Source organism: Bos taurus, chromosome 24, assembly GCF_002263795.3.
Source record: "Bos taurus isolate L1 Dominette 01449 registration number 42190680 breed Hereford chromosome 24, ARS-UCD2.0, whole genome shotgun sequence".
Lineage (NCBI taxonomy): Eukaryota > Metazoa > Chordata > Mammalia > Artiodactyla > Bovidae > Bos > Bos taurus.
The window spans coordinates 33,499,935-33,515,075 of record NC_037351.1 but is presented as its reverse complement, the minus strand read 5'-3'; the positions used below and the strand labels follow the sequence as shown (position 1 = coordinate 33,515,075).

The following is a 15,141-nucleotide window of genomic DNA, read 5'->3' as shown; positions in this document are numbered from 1 at the left end:
CTCAATATGCCAGCAAATTTGGAAAACTCAGCAGTGGCCACAGGACTGGAAAAGGTCAGTGTTCATTCCAATCCCAAAGAAAGGCAATGCCAAAGAATGCTCAAACTATACACAATTGCACTCATCTCACACGCTAGTAAAGTAATGCTCAAAATTCTCCAAGCCAGGCTTCAGCAATATGTGAACCGTGAACTTCCTGATGTTCAAGCTGGTTTTAGAAAAGGCAGAGGAACCAGAGATCAAATTGCCAACATCCGCTGGATCATGGAAAAAGCAAGAGAGTTCCAGAAAAACATCTATTTCTGCTTTATTGACTATGCCAAAGCCTTTGACTGTGTGGATCACAATAAACTGGAAAATTCTGAAAGAGATGGGAATACCAGACCACCTGATCTGCCTCTTGTGGAAACAGTGTCAGACTTTATTTTTTTGGACTCAAAATCACTGCAGATGGTGACTGTAGCCATGAAATTAAAAGACGCTTACTCCTTGGAAGGAAAGTTATGACCAACCTAGATAGCATATTGAAAAGCAGAGACGTTACTTTGCCAACAAAGGTCCGTCTAGTCAAGGCTATGGTTTTTTCTGTGGTCATGTATGGATGTGAGAGTTGGACTGTGAAGAAAGCTGAGTGCTGAAGAATTGATGCTTTTGAACTGTGGTGTTGGAGAAGACTCTTGAGAGTCCCTTGGACTGCAAGGAGATCCAACCAGTCCATTCTGAAGGAGATCAGCCCTGGGATTTCTTTGGAAGGAATGATGCTAAAGCTGAAACTCTAGTACTTTGGCCACCTCATGCAAAGAGTTGACTCATTGGAAAAGACTCTGATGCTGGGAGGGATTGAGGGCAAGAGGAGAAGGGGACAACAGAGGATGAGATAGCTGGATGGCATCACTGACTCGATGGACGTGAGTCTGAGTGAACTCCGGGACTTGGTGATGGACAGGGAGGCCTGGTGTGCTGCGATTCATGGGGTCGCAAAGAGCTGGACACGACTGAGCGACTGAACTGAACTGAGACTAATCCATAGCCATCAAGAAGTCAAATTTGACTTACGAACTTTTCAGTGAACATTGATGTTCATTTCTGGGAAGCAGATTAGGGAAGAAAGGAAGCTTCAGGGATTTTGGTAATATACAGTTCTCTCTTCCTTGGCAGCAGTCCTTTTCCTGGACTTGAGAGATGATGCTTGTATATCAAAGATAATACATTAGGTTTAAATGCCTGTAAAATGTAATATATCTATATTCCTTTGAGTAAAAGTAAATATTACTTAATGCTACTAAAGTGTAAGTGTGACACTTAAAAAATGGTTAAAATGGTAACATTTATGTTACGTATATTTTTACCATCCCCCCCAAAATAACTATAAGGTCATAAAGGGATAACAGTTAAAATTTTGAATTTTTAAACATTTATTCAGGATGGCAGTCAGTCAAGATTAGCAGGAGAGACAGTGGACATGGACTGTACGTTGGTTAGTGAAACCATGCTCTTAAAACTGAAGAAGCAAGAGCAGAAGGGAGAAGAGAGTCCAAGTAAGATTTGTGTTTGTTTTTGTTTTTTAATTTTAATACAAAGTGGAAGGAAGTTTATAGTCATACCATTGCACTGAAGAGCATAAATGACCTTTTCACCATAAACCAGTTTTTCCCCTGTTCTACTAATAGTAGACTTCTCTTTAGTAAAGCTTAGTTTCCATATTTCAGCAAAAAAAAAAAACTTTAGTAAAAATAATTTTTATTTTCAAAAGAATTCAAGTTGTGTCCAGGGGTCAGCAAACTTCAACCAGCTGCCAGTTTTGTCAGTAAACTTTTGCTGGAACCCAGCCTCACTCACTTGTTTAATTTATTGCCTACGGCTGCTTGTGTGACAAGGCAGCAGAATTGAGTAGTTTCTGCAGAGACCTTATGGCCCCACAGGCCTAAAATATTTACTGTCTGACCCTTTAAGAAAAAGTTTCCTGATCCCTCGTTAAGATAATTTTTTCATAAAAGTTGTAAAGGGAATCTTGAGAGTCCTGTTTTAGAAATATTATTTTCCAAAGCAATTTGATAAGGAGAAAAAGGGGGGATTCTGCTGAGAAGTATTAGTTGTTCAGTTGCTAAGTTTTGTCCAACTCTTTTGAAAAGTATTAGTACAGATTTGCAAATAAGCAGTAAACTCAGACTAATAGTGTATATGATGAGTGATTCTGCCATTTTCTTTTTCTGTAGAAAAGATTTGGCTAAACTAGGGGTCTACAGCCCTTTGTAGTAAGAAACTGATAATTCTTTATGTAAAGCCTTGATTTTCTGAAAGCGGTGGGAGCGTGGAAGGATTGGGTTGGCACCACCTTAGCAATGTTTCTGACTACAGAGGCATGTGACACGAGACAACTAGACTGAATAGTTGTCACTCATCGCCCTCACGTGATGAACAGTTAGGACCTGCCACATCGGGATGCAAGGCTAAAAGCAGAGGCATTTCCCAATGGTCCTCTGTTAGAAACTGAGGACACTCAGACTGTGTGTGCATTTCCTGTATTCTGCTGCGAATTCTCCAGTCTGCCTGCTCGGGGTCCCAGGTCTTGTTCTTGCTTCTTATAAAATGCCTTATTTCTCACTGCAGTAAATGCAGTAAACGAGAGAAAATTTTAACAGCCTTTTCCTTAATTCTTTGTTCTTTAGTAACGAATAATTATCTATACAATCAAATAGCTGGCTGCCTACAGTGAAAAGGACAATAGTTATTAAAAGGAGAACCTTAACAGTGATTTAGTCCTTTTATAGTGAATGACACATAACTTTTTTCTTAAGAAGATGACTTTGCTTTTAAGATTATTTTGTTCCTGGTACCAGTTCCTGATGTTTTCCTATTTTGTAGAAAAGGGCAAAACTAAAGTATGGCAGCTTTGGCTTCGAATTTATCTAGCTAATCTAAGAAGATGATAGCTTCCCAAATACATTTGAAACAAGTAACTTATGAAGGTGAAATTAGAACTTAAACTAATGAGTGGAGATAATTTTGGCTAAATTAGGCATAATGAATACTGTTGCTGCACAGTAGGTCACTCCAGTAAATCAGAGGATTAGAACAATAACAATTTTTTTTATCTTTCATAGTTTCTGTGCCTGAGGAATTCAGGAAGGGCTGGGCTGGGTGGTTCTATCTCAGGGTCTCATACAGATGGTGGCTGGAGCTGGAACAGCAGAGAACTAGACAGATGGGAGACTCTTGACTGCTCTCTCATCATTCAGTCTCAGGGTTTTGCCATATAGTCTTTACATGTGGGCTAGTTTGAGCTTCCTTACCTCACAGAGACTAGGTTCCCAGAGTAAGCATCCCCAAAGAGCAGTGTAGAAATGCACAGCATTTTGATGATCTGGACTCAGTAGTTGCTCAGTAGGAGTGCCACTGTCACATTTATAAGAACAGCAAGGTGGGATAGGAGATATTGTTGAGCCCGTACTTAGGAAAAAACAGTCTGCACATTTTACCCATAAGGTAGATTTTTTTCATACTTAGAATTGATGAAATATAAACTTAAAGATGAAACATACCATTAAATGATACTGCTAATATTCAATTCAAAAAAAAATTTTTATATCTGTGTTCAACTTATTAGATGCTATGATAGATATATATCCTTATATATCAAAAAAGAATGTAGTCCGTCCTCAAGCATTTTACAGTCAGAAGTCAGCAACAAAAAGAAATCAATAAATCATTAACGTACTATGATTTATTGACAGCATATACAGAATGCTTTGGGAATGCCTAGTGCACAGGAATTATTTTTACTAAATTTGATCCTCAGAATGAAAAATGAACAAATGTTTCATCATTCAGTAATTATGGAGACACAATTCTATATCAGGAACTGGAGCAAATAGTAAACAGAAGTACCTGCCTCTTATGGAATTTACATTGTAATAGGGGAGAAACAAGTATTGTGTGCTAGATGATGGTACGTGCTGGAGAAAGATAAAACAGGGTGAGGTGCCAGAGCGTCTGCACTGGGGGAGGTGGCTGGTAGTGATTATATAGAGTGATCTTGGCAGGTTCCAGTTTTGTCACATTTGTTAGCCAACTGAATTTCTCTATTTTTGGTAAACTGGTGTTTTAAAAAATGTGATTATACAGTGGAAATGTATTAGGTGGGCCCAAAAGTTCGTTCGGGTTTTTCCATACCATCTTACAGAAAAACCCAAACAAATTTTTTGGCCCACCTAACGGTTAGTACTCTGAAGATGAAATTAGCATTTGCATATCAAATATGGAATTGAATTCATTATTTCTATAACACTGAACTACCAAGTGTTCATAATAATGCAAGAAGATACTTTTCTGATACATTAGAAAAATAAAGAACTAAACAAAACTTTATAGAGGTTTTTATGTCAGTTATTTATACACAGTTTATTTAAACTTCATATTTATCACCGTTTATTATGCTGTATTTTCTCTTCCTCACAATTCCTTTGGTAGTTCCTTTTGGTTTACTATGAATTATACATGAGCTGATAGAAAAATATGTTTTAACATTTATAATGACAGTAACAAAAAAACCAGCATTCTCGTCACATAAATAAAGGACAGTTGAAGGCATAACATTAAAAACCTTTGGAAATGTACAGTAATTACCCAGACTTGGGGTTTATTCTTGCCTGATACACATCTAAATTATTTTGCGGCAGTTCTTACAAGTTTCTGTGTATTAGTCTACCTAGAAAGCAAAACGCTTACTTGTGGCCTAAGCCAATGCTCTTTCGCACAGATGGAGAAAGAAAGATGAATGATAGCTTGGAAGATATGTTTGATCGGACGACACATGAAGAATATGAGTCCTGTTTGGCGGAGAGCTTCCCCCAGGTAGCAGATGAAGAGAAGGAATTGTCAACTACTACAAAAAAACCAAACAGTAAGGCAGTTTTCTTTCAAATTGTGTTTTTTTCCCATTACACTGAATTTAGTAAAGTAAGTTGTCAATCTTATTAACAGAGGCCTAATGAGGTATCTTAACAATTAAAACAATGTTTATTGAATAAATCTTTTTTCAGTTTTTTTTAAAGATAATTTCAGATTAATAGAAGAGTTACCAAAAATAGTTCAGAGGGTTATGCTTCAATGAAAAGAAGATACTTGAATGGCCAGTAAGCACATGAAAAGCTGGTGAACACTCTTGAACATCAGGGATGGTGACAATACTTCACATCCACAGAAGTGGTTGGATAACATGTGTCTCTAGCAAGGGTGAAGAGCAGCTGGAACTCTCGCATTGCTGATGGAGTAGAAAATTGGTTATACTTTGGAAACCAGTTCAGCAGGGGGCTTTTTAAACAGCTTTATTGAGGTCAGTCAGTTTTTTGTAAAGTTAAGCATATACCTGTGTTGTGACCTAGCAATTCCACTGCTCAGTATATACCCACAAAAAATGAAAACATGTTCATACTACTTCACAACAAAAACTACTAGACTCAGCAATGTGGATTAGTCTCCAAAATTTGTTGGGCTAGACAAATGCAAAAGATGGAGAAGAATATATGGTATATCATCTCGTTGATATGAAGTTCTAAAACAGACATAACTAAGCTACAGTGATAGAAATTAAATGAGTGACTGTAGGGGAGGGAAGAGACAGAAGAGAGTGTTCTTGTGCATGAGAGACAACAGAATAGGAAACTTGCGTGGACATGTTCACTATCTTGATTTGGGTAGCAGTTACACTGGAATATACACTAGTCAAAATTCATCTCAGTGCACTTAAAATAAGTATATGTAACTTATGCCTCAGTAAAGTAGATGGTTTTAAAGTCTTCAGTGGTTTCCCAGTGCACTTAAAATTCAAACTCCTTCTTTTGGCTCCCAAGGCCCATCATAGTCTGGTACCTGCCCACCCAACATCTAACCCTGCCCCCGTCTTTCCCAACAGTTCCCTTTTTTGGCAGATTAATCACACTGTCCTCCTTTTACATCATATACCAAACTTTTTGCCATTGAGGACCTTTACGTAGAACATTCACCATTCGTATTCTTGTCATGACTGACTTCTCTTTAATCATCAGTTATTACCTGAGATATTCAGGTAGGCTTAGCTGTCTGCTTGCTTAATGTTTGTTTCCCTCAGTTCAGTTCAGTCGCTCAGTTGTATCTGACTCTTTGCGACCCCATGAATCGCAGCACGCCAGGCCTCCCTGTCCATCACCAACTCCTGGAGTTCACTCAGACTCACGTCCATCGAGTCAGTGATGCCATCCAGCCATCTCATCCTCTGTTGTCCCCTTCTCCTCCTGCCCCCAATCCCTCCCAGCATCAGAGTCTTTTCCAATGAGTCAACTCTTTGCGTGAGGTGGCCAAAGTACTGGAGTTTCAGCTTTAGCATCATTCCTTCCAAAGAAATCCCAGGGCTGATCTCCTTCAAAATGGCCTGGTTGGATCTCCTTGCAGTCCAAGGGACTCTCAAGAGTCTTCTCCAACACCACAGTTCAAAAGCATCAATTCTTCAGCGCTCAGCTTTCTTCACAGTCCAACTCTCAATCCATACATGACCACTGGAAAAACCATAGCCTTGATTAGACGAACCTTTGTTGGCAAAGTAATGTCTCTGCTTTTCAATATGCTATCTAGGTTGGTCATAACTTTTCTTCTGAGGAGTAAGCGTCTTTTAATTTCATGGCTGCAGTCACCATCTGCAGTGATTTTGGAGTCCAAAAAAAGAAAGTTTGACATTGTTTCCACTGTTTCCCCATCGATTTCCCATGAAGTGATGGGACCAGATGCCATGATCTTCGTTTTCTGAATGTTGAGCTTTAGGCCAACTTTTTCACTCTCCACTTTCACTTTCATCAAGAGGCTTTTGAGTTCCTCTTCACTTTCTGCCATAAGGGTGGTGTCATCTCCATATCTGAGGTTATTGATATTTCTCCTGGCAATCTTGATTCCAGCTTGTGCTTCTTCCAGCCCAGTGTTTCTCATGATGTACTCTGCATATAAGTTAAATAAGCAGGGTGACAATATACAGCCTTGACACACTCATTTTCCTATTTGGAACCAGTCTGTTGTTCCCTGTCCAGTTCTAACTATTGCTTCCTGATCTGCATATAGGTTTCTCAAGAGGCAGGTCAGGTGGTCTGGTATTCCCATCTCTTTCAGAATTTTCCACAGTTTATTGTGATCCACACAGTCAAAGGCTTTGGCATAGTCAATAAAGCAGAAATAGATGTTTTTCTGGAACTCTCATGCTTTTTCCATGATCCAGCGGATGTTGGCAATTTGATCTCTGGTTCCTCTGCCTTTTCTAAAACCAGCTTGAACATCTGGAAGTTCACGGTTCACGTATTGCTGAAGCTTGGCTTGGAGAATTTTGAGCATTACTTTGCTAGTGTGTGAGATGAGTGCAATTGTGCGGTAGTTTAAGCATTCTTTGGCATTGCCTTTCTTTGGGATTGGAATGAACACTGACCTTTTCCAGTCTTGTGGCCACTGCTGAGTTTTCCAAATTTGCTGGCATATTGAGTGCAGCACTTTCACAGCATCATCTTTCAGGATTTGAAATAGCTCACCTGGAATTCCATCACCTCCACTAGCTTTGTTCGTAGTGATGCTTTCTAAGGCCCACTTGACTTCACATTCCAGGATGTCTGGCTCTAGGTGAGTGATCACACCGTCGTGATTATCTTGGTCGTGAAGATCTTTTCTGTGCAGTTCTTCTGTGTATTCCTGCCACCTGTTTCCCTCATGCAGTGTAAATTCCATGAGGACGGCAGACCTGGCCTCCCTGTTCTACATTGGCACAATGCTCAGTAAATTTTCATAATTTGAACAGATGATAGCAATTAGCTATTTGAGTCTAGACAACTTGAAATTCAGGTCCCTGGGCTTTCATTCTTATTCTGTCACCAGTTTTCTAATAAAATTTTAAAATCATTTTATTTCCTATTTATCAACTACCTTAAAGTCACATTATAAAAATAAACAGTACTAATAAGTGTACAGATTAAAACCTATCTTGTTATTGTCATTTGGAGCCAAATGATAATAGGCATCTGAGTAGTTCTTTTAAAGTCTAAAATACTTTTATGGTTATGATTTTCATCCCTTCAGTAATTCTGAGGTGAGATAATCAGCACTCTCCTTATCAGGCAGATGAAAAAGAAAGGAAAGAATTCATTACAGAGAATTTAAACTAATTGCCTAGGGCCTAGAGTCTGAAATCCAATAAAAACAGATGTTTTGGCATATGTCTTTTCTCCCCCCCGCAAAAAAACCAAATTACTTTTCAGTAAGTTCTACATTAAGTTTGTGGTATGCTTGTTTTGTTTACAGCTCCTGGTGATAAACAAGATAAAGTCAAACAGAAAGCATTTGTGGAGCCATATTTTAAAGGTGGTGAAAGGTATGTCGGCCTTGGTTAATACCAGCAATATGATTGGAAGTACAACAGAACTATCTTTGTCAGAACATCTCTGAACTGTGAAAATTGCTACTTTGGTTAAAATAGAATGCATATTATTTACCTTCCGACCATAACAAAAATGGAACTCAGGTATAAAAAATGACAAATTTTTAAAATAAGGAAGTCTTTTTTTACCATTACATTCTTTTTTGAATGGTGGTGACAGTTATTTTTTCTGCTCTATTATAACATACTTTATTCTTACCCTATTTTATTGTGAACTTTATTTGAACTTCAGGAATTTGTTGAATACTGTAACTTGGGCTTCCTTGGTGGTGACTCAGCTAGTAAAGAATCCTCCTGCAATGTGGGAAACGATTCCTGGGTTCGATTCCTGGTTGGGAAGATCCCCTGGAGAAGGGAATGTCTACCTACTCCAGAATTCTGGCCTGGAGAATTCCATGGACTGTATAGTCCATGGGGTCGCAAAGAGTCGGACACGACTAAGTGATTTTCACTCACTAACTGGGTGGCAGACCTTAGGTTTGTGCTTCAGAGTTATTTTAGGAGAATTTTTAAATCTTAAAAAAAATTTAAACAGAAACAGATGAGATTCTGAGCAAAGGACATGACTAAATTCTGTATAAACTTAAGAGTCCATAAACTTTTTGAAAGAAAATACAGTTGTAGCAATATTGTTTTATCACTTCTTTCTCAGTCTTCCTTTTTAAGTTCACTGTTGATCCATAATTGAGAGTTGTTGGATTTAAGCATAGTAAGGACCTAGAATCTTACACGTTTTGAAATAGAGCACTTAAAGCTTTCCTTTGAAGAACAGCACTGCCAACTATCAAAATACCTTAAAAGAGTAGATGTGATACCCACAAGTCATTTTAAAATATCTGTTTTTTTGATTCAGACTGATTAAATTCACTGGGGTTATTTCTATTATAAACAAATTATGATGTTACATAAGTCTTCGCTTACTTATAAGTTTGGAGTTTTCTATATTGGGCTTCTTAAAGCAGGATACAAGTATATTAATAAAGATTCCTGATTGCTTTTTCTGACCAAAGTACCGCATACCCATTAATCCATAATACCTCAGTAGCTTTGACCCTTCCTAGGTTTCCAGTGGTTCACGGTAGGATCTGATCCATTTAAAGTGAAAGTGTTAGTCACTCAGTCCAACTCTCTGCAACTCCATGGACTGTAGCCCACGAGGCTCCTCTGTCCATGGAATTCTCCATGGCAATAATACTGGAGTGGGTAGCCATTCCCTTCTCTGGGGCATCTTTCAGACCCAGGGATCAAACCCAGGTCCCCTGCACTGCAGGCAGATTTTACCATCTGAGCCACCCAAGCACAAATGATAGTTGTGCCTAACGTTTTGAAGAATTTAAGGTGGACAGAAGCAACAAAAGAAAGTGTTAGAGAAAATAGCAAATTACATGCAGACAAATGAATCTGTTCTTTGGGGAGAAGCAGGTTAGCCCTGATACCTGGTTTCATAGTACTAGAAACTGAGTTACCAGAGGCAGTGGTCTCTCTCAGTTATGTTACTGAATACCAGTTACCGAGTTTAATAATACAGCATTCCTTTTTAATTAGGTTGTTTTATATTTTACCACACAACCTAATAACTAATTTCAGCCAGCCAGAGGCAAAAATAGGAAGTAATAGTTATCTTTTTCAGTTAGAAAAAAGCATCTGTAAAAATACCTGATATGTAGTAGGCACTTAATATTTTAGTGAAGAGAGAATGAAGAAACGCTTTTGTCTCTCACATACTGAGGAAGCATTTCAAATAAAATGAATGAATGGGGATTATTTTTCCTTTGGATGCTCATGTTTGCTAATTTAAAATGTAAGCCAAAGGTCTCTATAGTAACAGATAAATTTATTTTTTCCCCAGAGAGACTGAATTACAAAATTTTCCTCATATTGAGGTGGTTCGGAAAAAAGAAGAGAGAAGAAAATTGCTTGGACACACATGTAAGGAGTGTGAAATTGTAAGTACAAATGTAAACTCTGTCATATGGGGTTTCTTTGAAGTTATGACTTCATATGCATGATTTTAAAATCATAGATATAAACCATATTTGTATCTAGAAACAAGCTTGAGCCAAGAATAACAGAGTAAGTACATAGAGTATACAGACTGGCTGGGACCTGAGAGAGAAATGGAGAGAAAAGCCTCCATTTCTCTTAGAGTCTCTGTAAGCGAATGAGGGGCCTCAGTACTGGTTCTTACTTCCAGCTTAAGACATTTACGCTGTTTGTTTTTTCTCTACTTGTTTGTATTTCTTTTAATTTTTTCCCCTCATGTTATATTATAGTGGAGACTTTAATACATATACTATTGGGGAAATTTTCGATATTTCAGTCAGAAACTTTGCTGTAATATTTTTTACTTAAACACCAGCACTCTCAGGAAATGAGGTATACTCATAATTGTTTTTCTAAATAACCAGTACAACCATAAGCTCTTTTTTTTCTTCCCTAAACATTTTCCTTTCTAAAAATACAATGAACAGATTCCACTCCATCCTTAGAACCCACCTGCATTTCCCTTGTTTACTTTGGGTGTCTTGGACTAGATGTGTATCTTGAAGTAGATTGTACTAATTGTCCTGTTACTGAAAAGTCCTAGGCAGGTTCTGTGTTTTTCCGAAACTTGCAGTTTTTGTTTCTTCTTTTTGTTTCTTCCCTTGCTGTCCTTTAGCTGTTGGATACTTGTTTCCAGCAATGTATTTATTTCCCCCTTAAATTTTATTTTTAAAAACTATAGCTAGAAAATCTCATGCACAGAGGAGCCTGGTGGGCTGCAGTCCGTAGGGTCACACAGAGTCGCGCGTGACTGAAGTGACTTTGTCTGCGTGCACACACACACACACACACACACAAGCACATTAAAGTTATGTGTGAATAGGTTACAGTGCAGGTAAGCATTTGGTGAGACAAATGCTCTCATAAACTCAAGTGAGAGTGTAAATTGAGATCACTAATTTGGAAAGCAGTTTAGAGATAACAAACAAATGTATCGTATCATGAGTTTTCATAATACAAATTGAATATATCATGATTTCTTACTAAGGAATGTGATCTATACTAACTGAACCTCCAGTTTTTATAACTAGAACTAAAATTACCAATTAGAAAAGATTCTTTCACTGGAAACTCTTACTTTCCTTCTCAGAAATCATTTTTTTTTTTTTTTGTGCTGTTATCCAGTGTCTGAAAACATTGTTTCATGCGTTTTATTCTTTTTTTTTTTTAGTTTTTTAATATAGAGGGTAAATCTGTTCCCTGTTATTCCTTCATGACCAGGAGTCAAAGTGCCAGCCACATGTATCTAAATACTGTCTGTCTGCTTACAGTTCTGAAATATTTCCTATTTCATATTCCATGTGAAATATTCAGTGAACATGCAATACACATGTGGCTGTGTAATAGTCACCTCAAATTTCACATCGTAAAGTGAGCATACACTTTCTACCTCCAGTTCTCAGACCTTACCTCTGAGCCTTCTATATGTCCATTCTCCTAGTTGTTTAAACCAGAGATCTTTTAGGTATCTTCTTTCATCTGTCATATCTCAGTAATGGATCTATCAGCAAATCCTATTGATTGTCTGTTCAACACAGCAATAAATGGTCTCTTCTTCCAAATGATCTTCTTAGAATAAAAGTTAAATCATGTCAGTCTTCTGCCCAGAATCCTTAAATGTCATCTCCTCTAAGAAATGAAATCAAAGCCCTTATCAAGGACAACAAGCTCACACCCCATGTCCTCTCTGACTTCATCTTCTGGTGCTCTCCCACCTGCTCGCTGTGTTACAGCCACCCTCGCCTACTGTTGTTTCGTCTGTGTGAAAGAGAAATATGTTAAAAACCCTCACTTAAAAAAAAATTCTGATCCTAGTCTGCCACTTGCAATAGGTGATATCTTTGATAAAATATCACTTGGATTTTCAGTTCCTCAAGTGTAAAACAGAATTAGCTGGATTGTGTGATCCAGTCATCTGTGTTTTATCAAACTTTACACCATTGCTTTGTTTTCTTTGGATCTAGAGCTTGAAGACCTGTATAGTTTTCACATAGAAGTTTTATCTTTCTTTGCACGAAGTTTAGGTTCTTTTTGGTCACAGTTGCAAAAAATAATATGCCTTTGATCCTAATTGATAGATGTAGTTTAAAAGAGCAAAGTCATGAAGCCTACAACCTTCAAAGCTTAACTTTTATTTTAAAAAATAGTGAAAGGAAAATCACTTCAAAACATACGCTATATCCAAATAACAGTTGAGAAATGTGCTGTTCAGAGCACAGGCCTTGGCTTTTTTGTTACTGGTCTGAGAAAAATTAATAGTTTGTATGTATGTAATAGTTTGTATGTAGCTATACCACTGAGCACACTGACTGTAAAGTTCAGCTGGCTTTTTTTTTTTAGTTGTAATACTATTGATGAAGAATACAGTATGTTGCCTTACACTGTGATACAAGCCCTCTTCTTTGTGGAGCAGACATTTCACAGACCACTAATTATTATCAGTAATTTATAGGTAGTAATTTACTGGTAAGTGGTATAACTTACTAATATTATCCATAGAAATTCATTTTCCTTAGCATGCTGAATACTTTAGTAGTTTTTTTAGCTTCTGGTTTTTAATCAGTAAGCATAACACTCCATTTATTATTCCTCAGTGGAAAACCTAACCAGTTTTATTACCAGTATTATGCAGATTTTCCAGCAGAAGAAAGAGAAAAGAAGTTGGCTTCCTGCTCAAGACACCGATTTCGCTACATTCCACCCAACACACCAGAGAATTTCTGGGAAGTTGGTTTTCCTTCTACTCAGACTTGTATGGAAAGAGGTGAGAGTATAGCTTATGACATTTTGGAACTTTTTAAAAAAATACTGTGTATAATATATATACCCAAGTCTAAACATTGAACTTTTTCTTCATGGTTCTCTACCTTCTGCTATAAGTTGAGAGCCAGTTTTGTGGCACAAATACAGTTTCCTAAAGATAAAAGGCTTACGTTTAACTCTTCAAATAACTTCATTGGAATCATTGTTTACAAGCATGTTAATGAACTGTGTATGTGTTACCCTGCTTTTTTTAATCATTCAAATTTAAGAAAGTAATTTCTCTTCTGTCTAGTCATCGAAATGACTTTTAATAAAGTAACTTTACAAAAGTTGCCAAAGTTACATTGTTGAAAAGCATCTTTTTTTTTTTAAGAGGCTGCTGTGAATTTGGATGTTAAAACTTCACTTATCAAGAATGCTAGTTATTTATAAACCATATTTGAGTAAAAAAGACTTTTGTTTGGGAAACTGTTAACATGCAACTCACTCCTTCAAATACAGCACTTACATTTAATAGAATCAAAGAACATATGCAGCTTTAAAGCTCCAGGTTTCTTAGCCGTAAGAAGCTTTTCCAAAAGATGCAAAGTCTATTACAGCTGTTACCATACTTGCACTTTCCCTTTTAGCAGGTCCTCTTCGACGTGATGTCTCTGCTTGCTCATCAGATAGAATTAGTCTGGATAGAGCCTGTGTTTGAGAACCTATCAGGGTATGGCAGACACAGTCCTCCCTGAAAACTACATCATGGAGGAGACACCCTTAGGAGAAACAAATAGTCTGAAGAGTATAGGGACCATGTCATCGCATCTAATAGCTACTGGAAAAAAGTCTTCTTGAAAAGCACCTAAATTTATCCTAATATTTAACACTTGTCCCCATTTGCACCCAATGGGAGGTAGAATAGGAAAGTGCCGAACAGCCCCAGTTCTGGAGTCAGATGTTGGCAGAGTCCCCACTCACTTGCTTCCCAGCTCTAGGAACTTGAGCGAGTTATCGGACTTCCCTGGGTCTCCATAAGCTCAGCTGTAAAATACGCGTAGTGGAAGCTACTGCAGAGGACTATGAGTTATCCCAGACAATGTTGTATACAGCACACTTGATAAATGTCTGCTGTTATTTTTAGTACAAATGAGAAAGCTGATGCTAAGTCATTCATCATCACAAGCGGCTAATAGAAAAATCATGTGAACTTAAAAGGCATGACATGAGACAGATGTTGACTGGATATATGCTAAAATATGTATGTTGCAAATATAGTCTAAATTTGTGATTTATTTTTAAGGTTACATTAAAGAAGACCTTGATCCTTGTCCTCGTCCAAAAAGACGGCAGCCTTACAATGCAATGTTTTCTCCAAAAGGCAAAGAGCAGAAGACATAAATGTTGAAGCAAAAACAGAAGAGAGGACAATTTTCTTTTTAGTTATTTATAGTTAAAGTTGGTGTTAAACATTGATTTTTTTTTGATCTCCTGTAAACTGGTTTATAAATCATTTTTCTATTGAAAGTGTTTTTAAATGGCATTTACTCATCACACAGACAACTATTTAAAAATGTGGATAAGTTTATGTTGTATTTTCTTGCTTTTGCACCTTGAAAACAACAAGGGGCTTTTATTTTGCACTCTAAATTAAGAGTTGTTCATTACTTTATTTGGTAACATGTAATTACAATTTTGAAAATACATTTGTTGTAGTCTGATTTGTTTCCTCTCTTCTTTTTACTCCATCTTCCCTTGCTCTTCACATTCAGCAGTGACTTCATGTTAACATTACAGATTTTTATTCTCCTATGTAGATCATTTTAATCCCCAACTTTCAAGTCTTTTTTAAAATGCTAAATTTTAATATTCCTTTAACTTTTCAACTTGAAGTACTGTTCTGTTGGAGA

At 37.3% G+C, this 15,141-nt stretch overlaps 1 protein-coding gene and 2 non-coding genes across 4 annotated transcripts in view; 2 read left to right on the top strand and 1 right to left on the bottom strand.

Moving 5' to 3' along the window:
- The window catches only part of RBBP8 (RB binding protein 8, endonuclease), an 81,793-nt gene extending 66,858 nt beyond the window's left edge, over positions 1 to 14,935 (top strand). For both annotated transcript variants that reach the window (XM_024984241.2, NM_001435208.1), the window contains 6 exons: positions 1,424 to 1,538; positions 4,760 to 4,903; positions 8,308 to 8,377; positions 10,293 to 10,389; positions 13,109 to 13,250; positions 14,535 to 14,935. In XM_024984241.2, the coding sequence (XP_024840009.1) occupies positions 1,424 to 1,538; positions 4,760 to 4,903; positions 8,308 to 8,377; positions 10,293 to 10,389; positions 13,109 to 13,250; positions 14,535 to 14,632 (666 nt within the window). In that variant the 3' untranslated portion in view covers positions 14,633 to 14,935. The remainder of the gene's footprint in view (positions 1 to 1,423; positions 1,539 to 4,759; positions 4,904 to 8,307; positions 8,378 to 10,292; positions 10,390 to 13,108; positions 13,251 to 14,534) is intronic.
- MIR2285O-3 (microRNA mir-2285o-3) lies at positions 4,136 to 4,216 on the bottom strand. Its single transcript, NR_107771.1, has one exon. It is a non-coding gene; the product is annotated as a microRNA mir-2285o-3 (primary transcript).
- MIR2284Y-4 (microRNA mir-2284y-4) lies at positions 4,138 to 4,214 on the top strand. The gene has a single exon (NR_107775.1). It is a non-coding gene; the product is annotated as a microRNA mir-2284y-4 (primary transcript).
- Positions 14,936 to 15,141: the final 206 nt, after the last annotated feature.